Here is a 26,213-nt window from a genome sequence, read left to right as displayed (position 1 = left end):
CAAAATTGAAATACTTACAAAAAAACATTCACAAATTCTTATCATAATAAGAAGTTTTTTCTAGCATAATTTTCGAAATCGAGAAATAACTAGTAAATGAATTATTATTATATAAATATACATATACATACATATATAAAGATTAAACAATTTTTGCAAATTTACATAAACTAACAAAAATTTATACATGCATACACATTTTAAATGATTATACGATATATAATTCCAATTGTGGAATACTTAAGAATTGCTGTCAATTTCTTAAACATAATTAACAATTAACGATTACCTAATCTAGTAGCAACAATTTAGAAAACAATCCAAATACGAAATTCGAATCACAAGTTTTACCAGAGTTGTTTTTTTAAACTGGCGGACCGCTTAGATTAGACCGTTAATAGATACGATATTCAAATAAAATTAATTTAAAATAAAAAAAAAACAAAAAACAATAGCAACAATTATACAAATTTCAAAGTTAGCAAATTCATATACTAGTACGTTATACATATACATAAATATTAAATAATTAATAACATAATAGTATGTTTTAAATCAAATTACCTTATACTGTAACGATCACGATAACAGTCACAATCACGATCACAGTGACTGTTCGTGTTTGACAGCAACAACATCCAACCGATAACAATATTTATATGTGTGTCAGATTCCAATAACAGTGTACTTACTTAACTTAATTAACAACAACATTATAACAGTGAAACAAATAAAATCAGCTTTGCATTGCAAAGTTAAATAAAGAAACTACAATTTGGGCAATTTTCTCTTATCTATTTAACAAACTATTTTCACAGTGCTGGGTAACACTGGCGCCACCAAGCGGTCGATTGCAAGAATTTTAATCCCAGGGGAATTTTTGTTTATTTCACTACTTTAACTCAATTATTTTGTAGACGATCAATTAAGGTAATTAAATCGGTTTAAATGAAATATCGAAAACTCAACTCTAATTTGATTCAGCATCCATTTTTTACTTTCCCCTTGACACCTGAAAAAACCAACAAGTAATTTGGAAAAGCCCGATTTTTTTAACTCGATGTATTATTTGTCGATTTTTAAACAACTCCATTTTTTTCTATCGATTTTTACAGTTTGGATTTAAATCCCTAGTTTAATCCTACATTCGATTTTCGTCTAGAAAAGTTCCATTCCCACATAGAAAAGTCAGTAATAAATGCGATATATTTGTTTAATTCGTTATAGTTTTCAACTTTATTTGCATTTGCATCTTTTTTTATGGTGTTCTTAAACTTAGTTGTAAAATTAATATGTATAATTGGTTGCATTTGTTTTGTATATAAGTATATAAATTATATAAAAAATTACTTGTAATCATTTTAGACGTTTTGCCAAAAAGTAATTAAGTGTAAATAAACATACATGTCTAGAAGGCGCTGAAACATACAGATATATATATTTATTTACTGTTTTCTACAATATATATATAATATGTATATTTTGGAAAAAATTGTGAATTTAAAGCGTTTCATGTATATCATAATTATTATTACATATTTTAATTATGATACTATTATTTATAACAATTGTGTATTTGAAATATTTACAATGCACAGAGAGAATTGAGAATTTAAATTGATTTTTTGGATGTGTTCTCTAATTGTTCTTTGTTGTTGTTATTGTTGTTTATCATTTGTTTAACAATATTTCTATTATTATATTTGTAGCCCAGCTGGAAACGCACTGTTGTGTATGACTGTGTTTAACGGTATCTAGTATATACTGTATAACTGTTTTGTTTTCTTTTTTTTTTATAACTGTATGACTGTATGACAGTTGAGGCTGCTTTCACATTCACTTAGTCGTATAACACTATCGTTCTCTAGCTATTTAGTTTTAATTACAAATGTATGTATATGTTGAAACGGCAATTTCATATATGTGTGTGTGTGTGCGTGCGTGTGTGTGTATAGGTAAGTGTGTGTGTGTGTGTGATTAATCAACTACGCTAAGGCTATGATATGTCTAGCATTTCTAAGGACCAGTCGAAAGTGTTCTACACACTTTAGTACACTTTGCAAAATATGTAAAAATTAAAAAAAAAAATACAAAAAAGACATACACACACACAGTCAGAAAGTCTGACAGACACACACACATACATACATTTGGCAACTGCCAATTAACAATACACATACATAATAATACAAATTGAGTTTTACAGTGATCAATTAACCCATTACTACTCATATATAAATATATATATATAGACATATATATCCAGTTCCAACGGTCAGTACTGCTCCATCGATTGTTTATCGCTTGGATGGATCTCGCTAGTTATCGGATATCGATGGTAGATGGGATCATCGTTTTGACATCGTGCTGTCTCGCTCTCACTCAATAGGGACGTCCATTGGTCGTATTACCGTAATACGAGGGTCGATCAGGCAACTTTGGTGGCGCATTCATTCCAGGTCGACTGTGAAATATATTGAAATATTGAAATTAGTTATCAAATCGTTACAAATATTCACTGAAAGCTCAAAGCAAGTTTTGCATGTGGAAACATTTCAAAGAGATTAATGAATATAGTTAAAAATAGTATAGTTAAAGTTATTAGACAACTCACCCAGCAGGACAGCAAACAAATGTTAGTTCTGTATAGCAGTTTATTTCTTAAAGAATGTTTGAAAAGCAAAACCAACACCAAAAACAACAAATGAACAGGACAAGAGTCAAATACGAAGCAACTCATTAACATTAACAGCCTCCTCTAATGCTAAGTCATAAACAGCGCTGTTAACCCACAGAGCCAGAGTGTAACAGCCTGTCAAATGGGTGATTAACAGCGCTGTTAACTAACATAGCCGGCCAGTGTTATCTACTGAAGTAAAAACAATCAACCTCCTTTTTCTTTTTTAATATATATATTTACTTTTTTTTTGTTTTATTTATTTTTTTTTTTTTTATAACATTGTAGTTACCCCTCAGCATTTCTGCATTCTACCGTTCTTCATTCTTTGCAGCAACTTTTAACTTTCAATTCAATAAACAGCAATTAGTAAGTGCTACATGTTGGTTGGGATGGTTTTTTTTTTTTTAGAGGGTTTCATCTTTCATCATATAAGTACATATTTAATTATATATGTGTGTATGTATGTAAATATGTATATGCTAAAGGCGTTATGTATGTCTGATGTAAGTATGAGTGTGTATCTGTGTCTCTGTGTGTGTGTGATTGTGTGTGTGTGCTATACTAAAACAAACACATAGAGGAGCTAAATACTTGTGACATTTCTATATATACACATATATATAGATATAATTGTTTTTTTTTTTTTTGCCATATTATCATAACTCGAGAAGATGTTGGAAAAAACGGTTAATTTCATAGTTTGCATCGATTGCTTATCGATATAATTATCGTTTGCTGCTGCTGTCTCTCTAACGATCAATCAATAGATATATCGAATGTCATAAGTGTGACAGCGTATGCAATGAAATTAAACAATAATTTTACATAGCATAACATACATATAACAAATATACACTATACATACATACATACGCATGTATGGAGTATATACTACATCAGCAGATCCAAAATCCTTTAAAAGCTATAGTCATATATGCATATTATTTACTTGATTTTGCAATATTTTTTATATGCATGCTGTTTGTACAAACTACCATTAACATTGGAAATTTTAGAAAGATTTTACACAGCTATCGAATACAATATATATATATATATATATATATATATATATATATATATATATATATATATATATATATATTTCGAGGTTATGTTTCGAGGTTAACTTTTATCAAATATGCAAGTGAGTACGGCAAAAAAATAGTCGGAATATATTGTAATATTGCCTTATTTTAGTTTCAAGCTGTTATTCCATTAACAGCATCGACTGCTTAACAGCTGTTAAACGACACCGATAGATCTCAACTTAACAGCTGTTAACACACTTGCAATTTACTTTTCGAGTGTGTTTTATTCAGTTTGTTAGCATACTTTTTTGCGCTTCCTTCAAATACATTTGCATTCACATATAGTACATACATATTAACTGTTACTTCATTAGCCTTTTCTCACACCAAAACTCCCATTCCTCTTTTTCGAGTTGCGTTCTCCTTATATGCATGTATGTATCATGTATAAGTACTATATTTAAATATTTTTCATTCAATTAATTTGGGGATATTTTGGTATCTTTGTTTAATGTATTTTTATAGTTGCTGCAGCATTAACAAATACATATGTATATATATACATATATCTATATATAGATATATATACATATATATATTAATTATAAGGTGGTTTTAAAAACTACACAAAAACACATTATTTTTTTCATTTTGTTTTTTTTTTTTTTTTTAGCAACAATTACAATTTTTCTGCCTTTAAGCAATTCGCATTATGAAAATTTTCTAAATAAGATACTATGTATTATGTATTGATGTATGTTACTTTGTATGGGTTATGTTCGTATGTATATGTTTCGTTTGCTCAATTTCGCATTGCTTTATCGTAAAATGTAATTAACAACTTTTAGGTTAGGATTTAGAGTTATTTTTATAGAGATTCATTATATTTAAAGCAACACTTGACGAGTGTGTGTGTGTGATGAATTTATATGGAATGTCCAAATAATTACAAAATATACATATTAGAGCTGCATAACAAACGATACTACTGTCGATAGTATTTGATAAATCGTTGCATTCGATAACATATCGATACATTTGCAACTCTAATGCATTTGACAAGAACAAGAAAAACAACAGAGAGGAATGTTACTTTTTTTTAAAATTAATCAATTTAGTTTCAACACACAGAAATATGTTTAAAAAAAAAAACACAAAACTAACAAAAAAATTGTAGGAGAAGGAGTAAACAAAAGCACAACACATGTACATGTTAAATGTAGTTAAAAAATAACAAAAACACAATATGAAGGATGAGAAGAGAGAAGGACGACGTCGCATCCGTTTAGCTCGCTCGCTCGCTCTCTCTTCGGTGCTTTTGTGTGCGTGACGTGCGTGTTTGTTCTTATTTTGTTTGCGCGCTCTCTTGAAAGCTTGCTCTCTCTTGCATATTCTTTCATTCTGTGGCGCTCTCAGTTTTTGATATCTTTACTTGAATCGTGTGGCGAAAACGTTGGAGAGTTCATTGACCGCCGCGTTGCCAACTGCCTGATTCACCTGTCCCCGCATCTGCTCCGGGATGTATCGATTGGCCCCCGATTGCTGTGTTATCGCTCCGCCGACAGCTCCAGTGACGCGACTTGAAAGTTGTAAAAGTATTTTTTTTTTTTGTTGTACTGTTGTTGCTGTTTCTGTTCTATTTGATTTGTTTTATTCAAGGCTGCAAACCGGTTCTGAACCGAACCTCGTAGAGCCGGTTCGGTTCGGGTGCTAACGCAGCCTAAGCCGGTTCATGAACCGATCGTTTTAAAATATTGACTTTGCGAACCCGAATCTAAACCGAACCGCTTTCTAAAATAAAAGGTTCGGTTCGGAAAAAAAAAAATAGGTACATCAAATTTATGGTTTACTAATATTACGCAATTTTTTGAGACTTCGGATTCAAATAAGTCATATTAAAATTTAAATAAATTTAAATTATCATCAAAATTTTATTTCTTAAAAAAAAATGTAATTAGTTCAAAATGTAGAGAAAAATGTATAACACAAATATTTTTTGTATGAAATTGAACCAAGGTTCGAGCTCAGAGGGTATATAAACCAATTCGCGAACCGATGTCTTGCTCTATGGTTCGAGCCGCGAAAACGAACCATTAACAACATTTTGGAGGTTTGCAGCCTTGGTTTTATTCAGAAATTTTGTGGTTTTTTTTTTTTTTGGTTTATTGCTGTTGTGCAAAAAATTAAACTAGGTACAAAATGGCGCTGGCGCTATGTGATCAAACAGTTATCGGAACGCTTGAAACCCCTTTTTATCGATTTGTTTGTTTCGCTCCTGCTGACTCTGTGGTGTGTGTGTGTGTGTGTGTGTGTGTGCGAGTGTTAGTGTTTGTGTGTATGTGTATGTTTTTTGATTTAGTTACAAATTATGACATAAATATAAATTGAGAAACTATAAGCAAAAGCAAACAAACAAAACAAATTATAAAATAGAAATCTAATAAAATATAAGTATTATAGAAAAAAGAAGACAACAAAGTAAAAAACACGTGTGTGTATGTATATATTATGATCATTCTTTAATTTATTTCCAGCACACACACACACACACACACACATACACTACTCAATGGGGACATCGGACAGAGAGCAAGAATTTAAGAGAGTTTATGTCAAATTGCAGCATCAAAGCACGCTTTCCAACACTGCACTGCAGAGATTGAGTGAGAGAGAGAGAGAGAGAGAGAGAGAGAGAGAGCCACAGTGCCAGTCAAATAAATGTGAACATCTGTGTATGTCAGTCTGTTTATATGTGTAGTTGTGTTTATTTTTAGGCGCCTCTCTCTTTCCTTCTTTATATATAGTATGTGTAGATATAAATGTTTTGCATTTTTGTATTAGACTACGTATGTATTTATTTCTTCTTGTTGCGTACACACACTGAACAATTAATATGTAACTTTTCTTTATTTTTTTTTCTTCTTGTTGTTGTTTATAATTAATATTATGCATGTAGTGGAATTTTTGCTGCTCATATTACATATAAATACATATATACTATATATATATCATTTAATTCTTTCTTTTCTTTTTTATGCTTTTGCTTATTTTCTTGTGTTCTTTTTTTTTGTATATTTATTTTTTGTTTGGTTTTTATTTAACGACAACAACAACAACACAAAAAAGGTACTTTAGTTAACTTAAGCATATGTTTTTCTCATCGTATATGTATAAGTATGTATGTATGTATGTTAGAGAATGCATTTTAACATTTACAGGACACTCTGGTCACACTCTCACGATTCCGTTCATTCGCTCTGTTCAATCGATAACAATAACTATCGCGAAAGTCAACTCAGCTTAGCCTAAATATCGCGTCGTATCTACTATAAATATATGTATGCATATATATATCTATTTATATGCGTATGTATAATTGATAAAAACTAACAAACTCTGAAATCTAAGGAATAGTAGAGCAGGTTACATTTCTCACACTTATTATATGATCTCCAATATAAATATATCATGATAAACTGATTTCTGTGCTTGGATCATAAGCTGTCTTTCCTCATCTATATCTTTATCTGCTTTTTGTGTCATTTTTTATATTAATAAATTGTATATAATATATAAATATGTGTATATCATAATAATCAGATATTTGTAATTGCGATATACGATATATATACGGAATAGTATTAACGATATTTAAATCATTTAACATTTGTTAGTGTTGAGAAACGACAACTCGTTGTAAGTAGTTTTGTTCTATGCTGCTGAGCGAGCTTTTCTGTAGGAGACTGTGACTGTTATCACTGAGAGAGAGAGCGAGCCGAAGAGCGTGAGTTCGATACGATTATACTTAAAAAAGATTCGATAACGATTCAAATGCGACTCAGGTCGATTTGTTGGTTTCTTGTTGGTTAAAGCGAAAGCGATTTTAGGTTAGTTTTTTTTTTTTAAGAGAGTAAATGCCTCGGCTGGGGCTGTGGCTGACAACTTAACGACGTCTGTGTGTGCGTGTGTGTGTGTTTGCGAGCAATTCATTTTGACATTGAGGTTAGGTTTGTGTGTGCGTTATTTATAATCGATTTAAATTTAATTAATTTTTATTATTATTATTATTATCAATTGTTTGTTTGGCGTTGTTGTTGGTTTATCGCAATTCGTTTCAACAAATTTTTGTGAGCGAAATAGAGAGAAAAAAGAGAAGAAACAAAATTTTATATTTTGTTAAGTTTGTTTTCGACTTGTTTACAGTTTTTGTTATAATAAGTACAAAGGCTGCTATTAAAAAAAAATAATAATAAAAAGGTTAAACAAAAACAAATAAAGCACCTGCAATTCTGACAGCTTGCCCTTTATCTACTTATAAACAAATATATTTATGTTTTGATGCTGTTCCAAATTACAATTTTGTTAGCATTTCGTTGAAGATCGATAAAATATCGATAATCTATATATATATATAAAACTGTTTGTCCTGACTAACTGACTGACAGAATTATAGATTTATTTTTTAATCTATTTCGCAAATATTTTTATGTTTAATCCAAAAAGGGTTGTACTCCCTCTAATCATTTAAATTATTTTTTTTTTTGACATTTTTAAAATTTTAAAAAACTTAACAAATAACGACTTTGTCAGTTGTTAAAAGGACAAGCTGCATGCTGCTGGCAATTATTTAAAAAAAAAAGAACGTAAAAAAAGTATGCACAAAACAAATGAAAAAATTAATTAATTAAAAAGTATAATTATGTTTAAGCTATATACAAAATAAGAATGGTAACAAAAAAGTTTCAAGCGATTGAGACATACATACATATACATATGTATATATTAATGTACATAAAGTTAGTATTTCATAATCATGTAAGTATGTATGTATGCATATGTGCGTGTGTGCGTGTGTGTTGACTTTCGCTATATAAAAAGAGGTCCCAATCGTCGATTAAATTAAATAAATAATGATCTGTAACGTACTCCAATTTCGTAATAATTTTATAAATTAATTGGTTAAGCGTTTTCCAACCAAATTGGAATACGAAACAGTTTAATAATAATTCAAGTAGAAGACGTAAAAAAAAAAATGTACAATAAATTACAAAGAGCACGAGTTCTATATAAGTAAGTTAAAACTGTACAGGGCGCTTTTAGCCAACTAAAGATATACATATATGAAAAGCATTAAGGAGATTTAATCGAAATGTGTTGACTTACGATGGTAGCAATGGTGGTGGCAGAGCACCACCTGGTCGTCCACCTGGCAACGGTGGTGCACCACCACCAGGACGACTTGGTATTGCTGGCGCTGGACGTCCAGTCGCCGGCGGCAATGGTGGATTACGGCCACCCAAAGAGCCCTAAAATAAAGAATTGAATAATTGTAAAAATAATTCAGTTAATAGTTAAGTCATTTGTAGTTTACCTGTGCGGTGGGTGCTGCCTTTCGTGGGCCACCAGGGCTGGGCGGCGATAGATGTGGATCCAAGCCACTTGGTAGCCAATCGTTCTTCACGGGCGGCGGCAATGGCGATGATACGGTTGCCATTGAAACGTCACCTGGTTGAGAAACAGAAACGACATTGTATAAAATGCAAGATTATAAAAGAATTAAAAGCTTTTACTGTATAAAAGAGTCTACAAATTTATGAAAAAGTCTAAAAATGCTGCTTCTTTCAACACAAAGTATCACAATTCTGAGAGAAACGTAAAGCGTAAAACAATTCTTTCTTAGTTTTTATTTTTTTAATTCCCATCTATTCTCATTCCACAATACATATTTGTACGCGTCTGTTTTTAACTGTTATAAATTCTTTTACGGTTTTATGAAGTTTCTAGGCTTGTCTTCATTTGTTGGTATGTTTTTTTTCTCCCACAAACGGCTTTTTAGACCTATGATAACCTGCTTTCCGGGCATTACTTACCGATAATTTGCAATGAATCCTTGCAGGCGCGGTACATGCGCAGCATTTCCTCGCGTCTTGTTGCCGACTCGGCGGATTCTTCCATCATTTGTGCCTGTTACAAGAGATATGGAAAATATATTAATAATAAGATTGTAATCAATAAATATTATAAAGTTGTTTGTCCAATTGACCGAGCATTGTACAGGCCAAACGGCTTAAGCAACAGGTTTGAAATTTTAACACAACACAGATGACAAATTAATTGGCGTTCAAGACGGCGTTTTGGAAAATTCGACCAGCAAGTGCGCTGACTCACTCTCAAGAGCCCCTCGGTTCAGTCCCCGGACCAGACAAGATTTTATTTTCATTTTATAATCTCATTTTTTTTAATACAATATTTTTTAAATTTTACAATACTTATCAATTTGATCAAAATCTGAACAATCGGAACAATCTGATGTAAATTAACCTTTAGTATGAAAAACTATTTTGTTTTCTTAACTGTCTTAACCAAACTCACAAATAATGTATTTGGGACTACCTGTTACACCCTAACAAAATTTCGTCAAAATCGAATGACTATATCATATAGCTGTCATAGAAACAATCGGATGTAAAGTAACCTTTAGTATGAAAAACTTTTTTGTTTTTTTGAGCTATCTCAACCAAACTCACAGAATATGTCTTTTTTTACCATTTGTTACACCTTGACAAAATTTCGTCAAAATCTAATGACTATATTATATAGCTTATCCCACGGATAATTTGTCATGTCTGTGTTGTGTTGAAATTTCAAGCTTTTAGTTGTATATAATGAATTCTTACCTGATCACCAGAGGCATACAGATGTGCCAATAGCTCGCCATTGATGAAATCCTTGGCATTGTTGATGATGAGCATCATAATGGCCTTCGGCACCATATCCCGTGTGGTCTTTGTGACGATCTTCATGTACGAATCAACCAGATTACGGATCGTCTCCACTTGACGCTCCAGTTGTGGATCTGTCGAGCTCTCCTCGCTAGCCGACTGTTATCGTTGTTTTGTTTTAGTTTTGTAACGTAACGTAACGTATTATCGTTTATCGATAGCAATGTCGATATTAACGATTAACGCACATTTTGATGGTGGGGAAGGGATTGTAACACATATGTAATTTGTTTGTTCAATTCGGTTGATTGATTGGTTCGAGGGGGGCAAAAGTAATGGAAAAAAATACAAACAAACAATCAATTAAAATGATAAAAGTGTATGTTGAATATTGCACAATCGAAAAATACCAAAATGGTGAAATCGATTTTTTTTACGTTTACTTTTTCTTTCAAGTACTATTCTACAATGTGTATTTTTTTTTCAATTGAAATGCAACAAATAAAAACCAATGTGAGATAATAATAAACAACAATAACAACAGTAATAATAAAGTCAAAACTAAAATGTATTAAGCTTTACAATACCCTTTTTTCTATTGTGTTATTTGTATTCGATTTAATTGTGGTTAATAAATATTAATTGATAAGTATTTGTGTGAAATTTGTCATGCTATTTAGTAAAAAAAATCAATGCGTTTAGTGTCTAATTTTAATTTGGTCCCAAAATGTGTTTTTAATTTTACTTCAACTAAATTCCCTTAGAATGATTAAATTATTAAAAGTTAAAGTTGGTGAGAAGAGACTAAAACTTGTTATTTTTTTGGTGCTTACAAGATGACAGGTGGCAACGCTGTTTAATCATATTAATCAATTGAGATTAGTTGAAATTTACTTTCGGGAATGAAAAAATGGTGTTCTATGCGAAGAGATTCAAATATTTAAAAATTTCACTTTTATTGTGAGTTTGAATTGAACAAAAGTTAGAAATTTCCTTTTTTTAGTTATTAATTAGTTCTTCAAATCGTTAGTGATGCAAGTTTTAGTGTTGCGCTGTGCTTAAGAGCTGCAAATCTATCGATACCATACGATAACTTAAAGTTATCGCCAAGTTTTCGATTATTTCACAGATCTATGGCACAGCATATTAATTGTAGAATAAATAAAAGTGTTTACAAGGCGATTCTATTAGAAAAAGGCGATAGAATGTTAAAAAACGGAGTTTGCTAATTACTTGTACTTGTAATTTATATTAATGATAAGTATGTAATGCTTTCAAAGAGTCAAAAATTTTAAGAGTTGTGTGTTAATTCAACGAATAAAACTGCCCATGTCATTTATCGGGTTTACATTACGAATGCATACAAAAATAATTAAGTAAAATTCAAAGTTTGAGAACATTGAAACGGGAAAAATGAACATACTTTTTGCTGTAAACGGTTGGATATATATGTTTTTTCGTATTTCGGCATTACAATCATTATTGACATTGTAATTTCGGCATATATTTATTAGTTTTGTTTGTTTTTATATGTGGTCATTTCGTTTGGTACGTGGACGGGAAAATAGAAGAAAATAATTTATAAAAAATATTGTAAAATTAAAATCATATGTATATTGATATATTTTTTTATATTTAAGTATTAAGAACGTGAGAATTACCAGTATATATATTTATTTCTATGCATAAATATATGTACCAGTGTTAACAAGTTAATATTAACATACGGGAAAATAAATGAAAAAGGTTAGATCACAAGGTAAACCATGAACTATGAGCCAACGAGGAGTTATCATAAATGTTTTGCGTGTTAAATCCCAACCGAATAAGCCATGAATTTGCATCCCCTATTTCATTGGTTAGTGCTGTACAACGCCGAAAGAAACTAAAATGTAGGTTAGGTGGAGAGTAGGTAGGGAGGGAACATAAAAATAGCAGACCTTCACCCAAATTTTGTTCCACCATTGTGGAGTCATGTCTATTACACTTTTTTGTGGTCTGTCAGTTGGGCACTAAAATAAGTAATTTTGAATCAATATTGTAAGCCATAATTTCGTTGTCCAATTAAGTACGTATAAAAAAAAAATCAATTTTCAATGTCCAATTTGAGTGTATCATTAACTGATTCCCACTTTTTAATTGGTAACTATGAAATAAACTTTATATTGTCCTTATCGACTAGCAGATACTCTAAAAAACAATCTATCCGCATTTACTAAACGTTCGCTATGAATTTAAGACAAACGGATTCAAGTAATATCGGATAATTTTCTTGCTATCTGTAAATCCCTTCTATTTATTTGTAGTGTATTTCAGTAAAATCATAATTTTTTATTTAACCAAAACCAAAAAACAGACAGAGAGAGACAGAGAGAGCGTAGGAAATATGCAAAGTATATTCTAAAAATGATGAAAAGAAACAAACCTCTTGTCCTTCCTGCACATACAAAGAGTATATATATGCACAATATTAATCAAATTCACGTTTTATATATATAGACGTGTATTTTAATATACATATATATATATATGATGATAGTTGTGGTATTTTTAAATTGGGGCGCGACGTTAAAAAAAAAAAACAAAGAAATATATGATAAGTTATTTCGTCATTAAAATTGTAAAGATTTAAACATATTTTAAAGTCCATTCAGCACACAATATACGATTTATATAGATATAGATATATGTATAAGTATATTTCTAGATAGATAGGTAATGAAAAGCTGTTTTTACTGCAACTGAAAACAGCGCTGATTAAAGGTATGTAGACAAAAAAAAAGGGAGAAATGAGGGGGTGGAAAGAAGTAGAGGAAGATCGCTCTATAAAAAGCTTCCTAGTTATGAGATTGAGCGACACACTGTTATGTTAACATTGAAATTTGAATAACAGAAACTTTTATATTAACATAAGGAGCAACAGACTCAGACACACTGTTAACGTTGTAATTAACAGGTTTACAAGATCTATAAGTGAATGACATTTCAATACACAAGATGTTATCAAACAGCACTAAATAAAAGATGTTAAGAGAAGACGCTGTTAAGTTTACAGTAACAGCAGTAAGAAGGGAATACGCTGTAAGTTTACATTACACAACAGTTTGACATTAACAGACAGATAAATAAATGTAGCGCTGCTATGTTAACACAATGTTAACAAGCTGTAAATTTGACATGTATCTGCAGATTTTATAGGTGTTAACAGATACCGAAAAATATTGATTGTACTTCGGAATAAAGGTGTTTTAGGGCATAGAAAAATCGAGAAAATTGGGGGCTTTTGGAGAGGGAGTGAAGTATTTAATTAGATTGAAAGTCATGTGTTAATTGAACTTGTGTTGTGGCTGTTATCTAATCATATTTCAAATACACGTACACATATACACTGAGGCTTAGAGTAAGCTAAAAGTTTAGCACAATCACTAAATTAAGATATTTACTAGAGATATAGTTATAGATATAGATAGACGTATAGATAGTTAGATTGATAGATAGATATGTGCACTGGGCATACGCACCTCATCGCCATTCTCCTGAGTCTCCTGCTTCTCGGGATAGACGCCGGCTCGGAGGAATGATGCCTTCCAGGATTCCACATCCTCGACCGTTTCGCATGACAGCTCCAGTTGTTTATAATCCTAAATGTGTAACAATTTGTGTGTGCGAGTGTGTGTGTGTGTGTGTGTTTGTGTGCAGGAGGAGAAAGAGAAGCGTCCAAGCGCAAAGAGAACAAATGGATAGGTATTTTTGTCAAGCATTTGGTATATGGGACAACGTATTACGATTACGATTACGATTACGATTACGATAACGATTACGATTACGAGTACTTGGACGGGTTGTGGTGGCATTGGTTTGGCTATCGGTTATCGGTATTGGTTTGGTTTCGTTTCGTTTGGTTATTATTTTGTACTTTCTTTCTTATTTTGTTTTTTACTTTTTTTTTTTTAGCTTTCTTTGGCTTTTGAGTCAAGTGATTCGCAGCGTGTGTCTTTGGACCAAAGGTTAGTTAGTGTTTTTTTGGTATCGGTGGTTGTATATAGCTATATATTTGGTTAATCGGTATAACGGTATATATATATATATATCGGTTTATCGAGGGAAATGCCTTTAGCTAGCGTTTGGTTTGGTTTGGTTTGGTTTAGTTTCGATTTGTCATGCTCACAAATCAGAGGCACAAAAGGAGTTTCCACAGCTCGAAGCTTATTGCAAGCTCCTTTTATCCTTTGATTTGACTCTAAATGTTGATAAAAACATAGTAATTTTTATCTTATACAAAAAAATTAATTAATTGCATTGCCTGCCCAACGAATTTCATTTTTTTTTTTTTTTATCAAATTTTACAAATGTTTAAAATTGAATTTAATCTCATTTTATGCCGAGGGCAACTTGAAACGCAAAAATTGAATTGTTCTATTTTTTTTTTTTTTTTAAGACAAATTTCGTTGGAACAAAAGAAACAAAATATGTTTTAAATAATTGAATGTAACATTATTTTAACTACAACAAATAGTCAGACGATTATTTGTTGTAGCAAATATTGTATAAAAGTTTTCCTTTTCTTTCTTTTTTTTTTGATTATTTCATTTTGTGGTCTCTTTTTTTTTTAGTTTTTTTGTTTTCATTTTTTTGTATGCTAACAAAAATTACTAACCTTATAAACATTACGTCCATCGGGACTGAATAAAGCAAATGTAACACGTCTAGACATTGACATAAAGCCCTGTTCAATATCGCGCAATTTCAAACCATCCAACGGCAACATGAATTTCTTCTCCTTTTCATCCTCATCCTTGTACCAGGAAATGCTCTCCGATGTTAGCACAAACCAATAAGGACGCGATCCGCCTGTGAACAACAAAAGATATAGATGCTAATATAATCCAGAAATTTATATATATATATATATATCTACACATATAACAGTTGTTTTTTCTGTTTTAGCCAAGTCATATGATATTGATGAGAGGATATGGAATGGAGGAACAGGATGGTTTCGGTTCAGTACGGTTTTTAGGATATATATATATATAATACATATTACTAGGCATGATTCTGCAATCTCCAAGTTCAAGCATTTCAGATAGTACAGCACAATAATGTCGTTTGTTTTAGCAAAATCAAAAAGTAATTGAAAAGAAAATCATTGAATACAAACCAAGTAGGCGTGGCAAAAACCACAGCAAAGCTTTCAATTTCAATTCCACACCAAAGTTGTTAGAGAGAAAATGGTCAATAAAAGTATAAAAGTAAACAAGATCGAAAGAAAGAAAAAGAAAACACCAATAATAATAATTCAAACTAAAAAAAATGAAAAGGAAGTAAAAGAAGCACATAAATTAAAGAATTGACATTTTAAAAACAAAACAAAACTCAAGTCACATAATTTTTAGTGAACGAAAGTGTCAAAATAATACAAATAAATACATAAATTGATTTGTTTTGTAACAATCCCCATGCCACATGCCTAAATACGCTAGTTGCTGACAGATGATAGATGGAACCTAACATTGCAGCATTCTTGGCTTTACTTTTTTTTAGAATTAAATTAGCATTTTTAGGTCCTATAGAACCTTTATAGGTAGCTTAAGTTTTTCTACATTTTATTACATGTTGGAATTTAAAAAATTTTAAAAACGAATTTTAGTTTCTTGGAAAATAAACTAAATATTCTTTACTAACATAAGTAAGAGACTTAGCTTTACACTCTTGCGATGGGAACTATGATAATACATGGCTGATTTAGTTAAAGTTGCTTAAGGCAAGTTATAGAATGATATATATATATTATGATATTTATTAAGTTGAATTAGTTTAAGTGCTCTTTAATTGTTTAAATGCAGGAATGTTAGACGGAGGTGTCAATTAAGTGCTGAGTGCAATTGAATGTTGTTGTTTTTATTGTTGTGTGTGTGTGTGTGACAAGGTGTTGCGAGTTAATATACCCTTGCAGAGGGTATTTAAATTTTGTCAGACCCCATATAAAGTATTTAAATTCTTGCTAAGGATGAACAGTGCTAAGTTGTTATAGACATGTTCATTTGCTTCTCTGTAAACATGTATCTGTTTTAGTAACGATTAATATTTAGTATAAAAATCAACTTAATACCACATATTATGTATTTAACATTGTCTTAAATATCTCATTTAACTGGAATTACAATCTATCATAACATGTATCACATAGTTATAGCACATTGGAAACCATCGATCACAAATTTAATTTTTGCATGCAAATCTTTTTTCATTTCTTAAGCTTTTAATCTGCAAGGGTATATCTAATTTTCGGTGTGCCGAAGATAACTTTTCTTTCTCTTTTTTTATTTGTTAGGGTGACAGACAAACATTTGCAGCTTCTACTGCCGATTGGAGCAGATATCACATACCTTTCATGATGCCCAAATTTTGTATGACCATGTGACCCTTGCGTATAACCTGATTGCCCAGCTGTCGGGTACCGGTCTTATTTGCATTCTCAGATTTATTCTGAGCACTATATAAAGCGATAAGAAGGAAAAGAAGTTCGAGCAAATAATTAATGTAACAAGTATCAGTTATATAAGGATACATTTAGTTTGGGCACATACTTGGCAAAGCCAATGAAATCCTCGTGATTGGTATTCATATAGGCGAGCTCAAAGTCAATCAATAGCAAGATTTGCTCCTTGCAACGCTGCTCCCGTTGACGCACATGTGTGGTGATAATGCGTTCAGTTTCCTCACGCAAACGTGGATAGCGATTCATCTGATAGAGACAGAGGGAAAAAGATTAATCTTATTATACAACTAGCTCTTATGGTTTGTGCAGTTCAACGATTAGTCAGTCAGTGAGTGAGTGTGTCAGGACAAAGAGTTTTGTATATATAGAAGATTGATTCCTCAGATAGATAAGATTAATCTCATTATACAACTACATTTCATGGTTTGTGATGTGGAATGATGAGTCAGTCAGTGAGTGAGTCAGGACAAAGAGTTTTGTATATATAGAAGATTGATTTATCCGATAGATAAAGACTAATCATATCATTCAACTAGGTCAGTGCAATGATTAGTCAGTCAGTGAGTGAGTGGGTCAGGACAAAAAGTCTTATATATATAGAAGACTGATTTATCAGATAGATTAAGATAAATCTTATTATACAACAAGGTCTGTGCAATGATAAGTCAGTCAGTGAGAGAGTGGGTCAGGACAAAGAGTTTTATATATATATGGAAGATTGATTTATCAGATAGATAAAGATTAATCTTATTATACATCCAGATCTCATGGTTGTGCTGTGCAGTGATGAGTCAGTCAGTGAGTGAGTCAGGATAAAGAGTTTTATATATTTAGAAAATTGATTTATCCGATAGATAAAGATTAATCATATCATACAACTAGGTCAGTGCAATGATTAGTCAGTCAGTGGGTCAGGACAAAGAGTTTTATATATATAGAAGATTGATTTATCAGATAGACAAAGATAAATCTTATACAACTAGGTCTTATAGTTGCTGTACTATGATTAGTCAGTCAGTGTGTGAGTGAGTCAGGAGAGGGAGTTTTATATATATATAGAAGATTGATTTATCGAATAAATGTTACCTTATCGGTGCACATGCGCACAACAACGGACAATTCCTGTACGACTAGATCCACACACTTGATCACCGGCTCCTTGAGCAGCGCTATTTGACGCTTTACAATCGCCTCAAAGGCCATGTCTGGGGTAAAGAGACCGACACGAATACCATGAATATTGCGAATGGCAAACGAAATCTCGCGACGCAGCTCCTTCTCATCACATGCCATTTTAACAATCTCAAAGCGTAGACTACAAAGACAATCTGCATTAGTATCTAGATCAATTTTAAATAAATATAACTACGCATACCGCTCGTGGAATATGCGATTAATTTTGGCACCGCCAGATAATTCATTTGTATTGACCAAGGCGGAACCGCTGCCCTCGATAGTGCGCTCAAAGTCCGACTGCAGTTGTTGTATCATTCTGTTAAGATTTTATAATATTATTTATTTAAAATTAACAAAAGTTTGATACTAAAATGTAATTTAAATTAATTAAGAAAATTTATGAGCATTCATTAAGCACACTTAATTGATAAAAAATTTAATTAATTTAGAGTTAAAATGACTAATTTAAATAAAAATAGTAGATTTGGTATTAGAATTAATAATAACATAATTATAATTTCTATTTGAATAGAATTGTATTATCACTTGAATTGTATTATTAAAATGGAAACATTCTATATATATAAAACTGTCTATCCTGACTGACCGACTCACAGGTATTTGTGACAGAAAATAGCTAAGATAGCAATTAATCCCCTCAAAGAATTTCAAATTTCTGTCATTTCAAGCAGTTTAGCTAATTTAATGCTAGATCTAACATATTTTAAAAAGTTTTAGTTGTTTTAATTAAATAAAACCATATAGCAACACTAGATTTTTGTTTTTATAGGTGCATTAATCATTAAGCTTAACTTTTACTTATTATATTTATTTTTATTATTTGTTTTTCGTTTCCAATTCTTTTTTTCCATTTAACTTAACTTTTTTACTGTGCATATTTAGGCAACACCGATTTCCATATCAAATTTTTATTTTAAAAAGTTTATTTTTAACAAATATTCAGATATTTTAATTAAAAAACAACTGACAAAAATAATTTCTTGAAAATTGAAGTTTAGTTTTATAGTTTTTAAGATTTAGCTGCTTATACAGATGCACAGATTTAAAAATAAAGAGTATTTGAAGTGAAAAAAATACACATATTTGCTTAATAAATTTTTGAAAGTAGTTAAACCCAATGGGTCTTATACATACATTCTAATAACTCGTTTTAAGAACCGAAATAAAGTTAAATTTTCATTTAAGCCTAAAATAAAGTATGTAAACTGAAATCTTAGTTAGTTGGTACTCACTGTAGCATAGCCTTTGTCTTGATGCTGGCATCGCCGGGCTGGAAATGCTTAAACTCCTCGACCTCCTTCTCCAGTGTCAGCATTTGCTTCTGCAATTTATCCCGCAGACCGGGCAACGTGTCCCGAATGTGATTCGTGAGCTGTTGATTGAGGACACGCTGCAAATAGGGTGTGCCCAGGCGATCGGCCATGTGGCGGTACGAGGGATGGCTGAGGAAGAATTTACGCTCAGCGGCCAGCGCCTGATGGATATCCTTGCGCCCCTCAATATCCTTCTGGGAGCGATTGACAACGCCAATGTAACCGCGCCGCAGTGGCAACAGCTTATTCTCGAGTATGTCACGAGCATCGGTGCCCTCGTCCATGAGATCGAGCTTGGTGATCACACCAATGGTACGGACACCCTGTGGATCCACCTCTTTGGCCAGCTTCAATGCATCCGAATTGGCCAAATCGGTATTGGCCGGCGTTACGGCCAATATGAGACAGGTCTCCTTGCGTATAAATTGGAATATCATTTGCTTAATCTGCTGCTCAATATCCACGGGCTGATCACCAATTGCCACCTTCGTTAAGCCCGGCAAATCGATCAGCGTCAAATTGAGCACATATGGCGAATAGACGCGCAAATTAATCGGAATGTTTGAGATGCCCTTATTGCTACCCGTTACACGATCCGTCTCATCCTCAATCTCCTTTCGTATCTCATCAAAGCTGGAGAACTTTTTACCCTTACAATGCAGAAATTCACCATATTCTACAAATGCAAATACAAATCATATCATATCATTATTAAAGAGTTTCTTCACATTTTGCTAGTATTATCGATACTTACCGGTAATACCATTGATCAATTGCAAAATCAAAGGTCTGCGCGTCACAATTCCCGAACCTCGAGGTAAAAAGTCTCTGCAAATAATCAAAAAACAACAAAATTAGCTCTCCAATTGCAATACTCAATTAATGTGTGTGTCTTAATTTATTTTCAGGTGTTTATTGTAATGGAAAAGTTTAATAGATTGTCACAATTCAAGTGGTAACCGAACTAACACAATGAAATATCGTTAACGAGAGCTCGACCTTTCAGTGCCTTACAGAAAAGAAAAGATTTTTTTCATATTTTGATGCACAATAAAGATATAGCCCAAAATATTCATTAAATTGATATTTCGCAAGGAAATCGGTTGGGATTTGGCAAAGCTATGACAGTTAGAAAATTTTGATAAAGTGTCAAGGAGAAGTATGGAAAAAAAGAACAGTGATCGAAAGAACGGATAATATGGACAGTGATGAATTTTGATACAGAATGAACATAGAGGTCATATCATGATAAAATTGACATTCCACAAAAAAATTGGTCAAGATTTGACAAAGTTATGAAAGCTTGAAGTTGGTCACACCTTGGACCAAGCAACTTTTTAAGTAAAATTATTGCCCAACATCGAAGATATGAAATGTGGAAAATAAACAAAAAATAAATGCAGAATCAGTTCAGAGGCCAAGCCAAGATTAAAATGACATTCCGCTTGAAAATCGGTTGAGTTTTGAAAGAGTTATGGCCGTTTGAAGTTGGTCAAACCATGGAACAAGCTACTTTACAAGTCAAAATTTTTGTCCAATTTCCCATGATTTTTTACAAAAATATGAAGTGTCTCAGAATCAAGTTTAGAGTGTTGTATTATACTAATTACGATATAAGGAGTTGATTAAACGTGAAAACTTAAGATTTAAAATTTTTAATTTTCAAAATATCAAAGGGGGGACCCTAGCATCTAACCAATGATTAAGGGGAAAATAATTTTTTTTACAAATTTAATTAATTTTGAATGCAGAATGAATAAGAAAGCCAAACCATTAACAAAATGACATTCCGTTTGAAAATCGGTTTAGTTTTGACAAAGTTATGAAAGTTTGAAGTTGATAAAACCTTTGACCTAGCAACTTTACAAGTCCAAATTTTTGTCCAATTTTCCATGATTTCTTACAAAAATATGAAGTGTCTCAGAATCAAGTTTAAAGTGTTGTTTTATACTAATTACGATATAAGGAGTTGATTAAACGTGAAAACTTAAGATTTAAAATTTTCAATTTCCAAAATATCAAAGGGGGGACCCTTACCATCAAACTCAAACCATGGCCTATGAATGTCGAAAATATGAAATGTGGAAAATAAACAAAAATTAAATGCAGAATCGATTTGGGGATATTATAGGAGAAAATGCACAGTGAAAATTGTTTAATTAACTCGTTTGATCGTCAAATAATATTAATCGTGTTATAGTAGTTAAAAATCTATTCCGTAAAAATCGATTTTTTTCGATTTATTTGCCTATCTATGTTATCAATAGTGTTTAAAGATTTGTGATAAATGAGTCATGGATATGACGATTAACAGTCAGATTACACTCGATTGTTCTAATGATCAATTGTTTTGATTAGCTTCAACTGGAGTTGTGGGAAAAGTCATCGAAACCAGCGGCAACATGTGCGATTAATTGGCTGGGAAGCACAATCACTAAAATAACAATTGTCAGCACACAACTACATACATATGCACATACAGACATACATACACACACACATATATTTATTCACATATATGTACACAGTAAGTTTTAGGCTCATTACTTAATTTGACCTGTTTCTGTTGTGGCAAACAAATCCCAACCCAAAGTCAACAAAGCCACTATAAATATGAATATCAACAACAAACAGCAGCAGCAACAGCAAAATATGTGTGTATGTATGTATGTAGTTCTTATCGAAATCACACACAATATCAATTATAATGACACAAACATGAATCATCGATAACATCCACTTAATAATAACGGCACTCAAGTGGGTGGGGGGAAGTGGATTGTGGGGTGTGGCAACAACTTTGATAAACAATAAAAATAAAATAAAATTACATTTTATTTCCTTATTCTTTATTTCTAATCGCATTTCAAACATACACATTAAATTGCATGTGATGAGTAACTTTACTTACGTACATATGTACATACGTACACACGTACATACGTAAGCACAAGTTGCAAATTAGTTAGATGATATCAACAGCATTTCTATAAACAAAAAAAACTCACATGGAAACACAAAAAAGGCAAAACAAAACAAAGCGATGACTCAAAAGCAGAAACAAATGTGCTAACTCTGCTTTTATTATGAATAAATGTTTGCAAATGCAAACAATTAGTTAAAAAGAGGTCAAAAGCAGCTGCTGAAGATAAACTCAAATAACAAAACTCTCTTTATCATTCGCTCTCTCTCTCTCTCTGTCTGTCTCTCACGCATAATGCAATGCATGCCGGCTGCTGCAGTTGACCGATCGCTCTCTTTAGCCGCTGCCATTGCAAGCAAAGCTCACAACACACACACACACAGGCAAAGGCAGAGCGAGAAAGAGAGAGACACACACACATACAAGATCAGCTGCTGCTGCACTGCATTTTCTCTTTCCAATTTTGCTTTCGGTGTCATTTCATGTTTTGGCAATTTTGATGTGCTGCGTTTTTAAACATCTCTTGTTTCTTTATTTTTTTTATTTAAATTGAGTTGTTTGTGTAATTGTGTGTATGTGTGTGTGGCATGTGGCAGCATTTTAATAGGCTGTGGTATTATTTGTTTACTTGTCGGCACAGTCGTGGCCAAAAATATAAGCAGCAGCAAAATGCGTTGCGAAAATTTCTTTGTTTCTTTGTTTTTTTCACTTATTGTTTTCTATTATTATATTCGCCTTAGTATGTGTCAGTCTTTAAACTAAAAAAAAAAACAAAAATACGCAACATACATTTGTATGTATGCAAGTAGGTGGTATTAATTGCCGCAACCCACTCCACAAATATTCCAATTGCTAATGTCATGTTGCTATGTAGGTGTTTATGTACGTATGTATGTATGTAAGTTGCAGAGAGCGAGAGCTGCTTTCAGCATCAGCAGCAAATGCCATGAACTATTGACATTTCGAACAGAGCTTTCAGTCAATGCTACTGACATTGAATACTCTCTTGACTTTTCGCTCTCTTAGGCAGTTTGAGCTGCTCTTCAGTTTGACATGCACTTGCATCATTAACTGACATTGATGACAACACTGCAAAAGCTGCATCAGCATAAGTAGCATAAAAAAAGAATAAAACTAGGTCATTAACAATATACATACACATAGTTTACTATGTATAACTATATATATATACTAGCATACAAATACATGTGGTATGTATGTATGTATGTATGCATGTATGTGTTTTATGTGAAGCCGGCGCATGCGAAAATGAACTGTCGTTGTTGCTTTTATTGTTGTTGCTTGTGTTGTTGCTGTTATTGACTGCAATGAGCTTATGTAAGAGCAACTGCATGTCAAACTGTATTTAACAAGCAAATTACTGAGTTATATACATGTGTTAAAATTAACATAGATATATATGTAGATATAGCTACTGATACATATACAGACAATCAAGAAAGTGTTTTGACAAGAAAAATATATATGTTCTCTTTATCAATTTTTATTTCATTTCTTATTTTATTATGCTTGTACAAAATAAAATTAATTTTTTTAAACATCCTTGACTGATTGTTATGTACATACATATGTATGTACATACATACTGAATTTATCACAAGTGTCAAAAACACCCACGTCAATTCAATACATACAATTTGTGTACAACTTCTAAGCAGGCAAAGAGCATAAATTGCAGAGTGACAGAATACATAAGAGATTGCCCACATACATAAGAGAGCAACACATACATACAGGAGATGTGGGAGGTGGATATGGAGAACTATCGATAGTGCCATCAATAGTTCCCCCACCTCTAGTGGGAGTGTAACTGTATTGCAAAAACATGGAGAATTCATTTCAACATCAAAGTAGCTATGAAGCATGACAATTTAGAAAACAAACAGTATCAAAAATTTTAAAATAAATACAATTCACTAAGTAACCACAGTAAAAATGCCGATAGTATCGATAATAGTTCAATTAATTCGCATCACTAAAGATTAGTTGTAGATGGCGCCACCGCCGTAAAGGACTTTATCACAATATTATATAATTTTGCACTTTTGCATAGAACAAGCAGACACACAGGCCAACATAAACGTGTATGTGCCAAAGAGGGGATTGAGAGGAGCAAGAGAGCGCTGGTTCCATTCATTAAGAGTTACAAAAGTAACAAAAGTAATGGAATGAGGGTGGACTGAGGTAAGGCAAACAGCAGCAGCAACTACAAAAATGTAGGCTATCGTAAGCTTCGGCGTCGACGTCGACGTCAACGACAGCATTGCATAAATGCCAAAGTGAAGTATAGCAGAGAATAACAGGGGGTGGGGTGGGTTGAATTGTTATAGTGTGGGTGGAGTGGAGAGGGAAGGGAAGGGGGGCCTCTTTAGATAGGCAGAACGAGCGCACAAAAGAAAAAAAGGAAACAAATAGCATGTGCGCTGCAAAAGGAAATGTCAACGTGCATTGATTTTTTCCCCTTTTTTCTTTTTTGGGGCGTAAGTATTTTTTGGTGGCTTATTGTATTTGTTTTTGTCGTACAACATTTTCAAGGGGCGGGCGAAAAGCCGATAGATAAAAAGCGAACGAAGCGCAATGAGAGAGACGCACAGCTAAAACGGAGAGAACAAATTGTAAGTGCGAGTATGAGAGAACAGGAGCAACACACACAAAGAGAATGACAGAGCAAAAGAGGGGGAGAGAAAGTATATCATTAAAAATGTTTTTATTTATTTTATCGCATTTAACTCAGAACTTAAGCTGCCAGCAACAAAAAAGAATTAAATAGATAAACAGTATGTCAAAGAAGTGTTTTGACATTATCAAAATTTACACATTTGTTTTTTATGGTTAGGAAAAGTAAAAATTATAATAAAATGAGAAATAAAATAACAAGTATTAAATAAAATAATACTTTTATTTTATAATAAATATTAATAATAAAATTAAATACATATACATATTTTTAAAGAGAACGTGAACGTGTAATTTTTTTAATTTGTCAAAACACTTTCTTGCCTTACTGTTTGCATGTGTGTAATATGTATGTATGAGTAACTATCAAGTTTTATAGTAAAAAGTTTACAGAGCATTTATCAGTGATAATGTCCCTATTCATATGCAAGTGGGTGTCACTGCAAGTGTGTGTGTGTTATGTATGTAAGGTGGTTGTTATGCTGCCAATGCTCTGCTGCAGTCGCTGCCGCTGCTTCTGGTGCTGCTGCTGCTGACTATGTATAACTGAATGCGCATTTACTGCGACTAAAACATATGTATGTACATGCGATAGGGGAATTATTGATGACCACCTGCACGCACCGCAACACCCACTGACCAGCAAAAAAACCAAAAGGAAAAAATAAGAGAGAAACACAAAAAAATAAGCAGGAATGCTGGTTCATTGATTATTCACCAAAAATTCACACAGACACACATCCACACGCATATGTGTATATGTATTAGCGAGAGCGCCACTTGGAGCGCTCTCACAAGCACAGACATACACATAGAGAGAGAGAGAGAGAGATGAGAGTAAAGAGCTTTCGCGCAAAAATATGGATTTTCCGCTTATTGTGTGTATTTTATGTATTTTTTCTGTTGTTTTTTCTTGTTGTGAGTTACTTTAATGATGATTACTTACTTGCCCACAAAGTTCTCTAGAACGGAACTCTTGCCCGCAGACTGTCCACCAACGACGGCAATCTGTGGCAAGTCCAATTGCATGTGCACTCCCAGCGATGTGAATGCATCCTGCAGCTTATTCACGATCGGTATCAAGTTATCCATGCTGACGACGACTCTCTTTCGAGCACAATCTGATCACAAAGTCTCTCTTAACTTTT

At 32.4% G+C, this 26,213-nt stretch overlaps 1 protein-coding gene across 7 annotated transcripts; it reads right to left on the bottom strand.

Moving 5' to 3' along the window:
* Positions 1–1,674: 1,674 nt before the first annotated feature.
* LOC117793477 (dynamin) lies at positions 1,675–26,186 on the bottom strand. 7 transcript variants are annotated; one of them, XM_034633790.1, is made up of 17 exons: positions 26,012–26,186; positions 20,200–20,273; positions 19,365–20,121; positions 18,311–18,427; positions 18,022–18,250; positions 17,024–17,181; positions 16,823–16,929; positions 15,091–15,284; positions 13,955–14,074; positions 12,859–12,870; positions 11,857–11,862; positions 10,389–10,592; positions 9,582–9,675; positions 9,083–9,216; positions 8,875–9,017; positions 5,144–5,290; positions 1,675–2,464 (listed from the first exon to the last, which is right to left on the bottom strand). In XM_034633790.1, the coding sequence occupies exons 1-17, from the start codon at positions 26,155–26,157 to the stop codon at positions 2,383–2,385; spliced, it is 2,724 nt and encodes a 907-aa protein (XP_034489681.1). In that variant the 5' UTR covers positions 26,158–26,186; the 3' UTR covers positions 1,675–2,382. The 7 variants fall into 7 exon arrangements, with proteins under 7 accessions (XP_034489681.1, XP_034489686.1, XP_034489682.1 ...); XM_034633795.1 differs by lacking the exon at positions 5,144–5,290; XM_034633791.1 differs by lacking the exon at positions 11,857–11,862.
* Between the last annotated feature and the right edge of the window lie 27 nt (positions 26,187–26,213).

The sequence above is a fragment of the Drosophila innubila genome, chromosome X (assembly GCF_004354385.1).
Source record: "Drosophila innubila isolate TH190305 chromosome X, UK_Dinn_1.0, whole genome shotgun sequence".
NCBI classification, from domain to species: domain Eukaryota; kingdom Metazoa; phylum Arthropoda; class Insecta; order Diptera; family Drosophilidae; genus Drosophila; species Drosophila innubila.
Note: the sequence above shows the minus strand (reverse complement) of the source record. Positions and strands in the feature narration are given on the sequence as shown.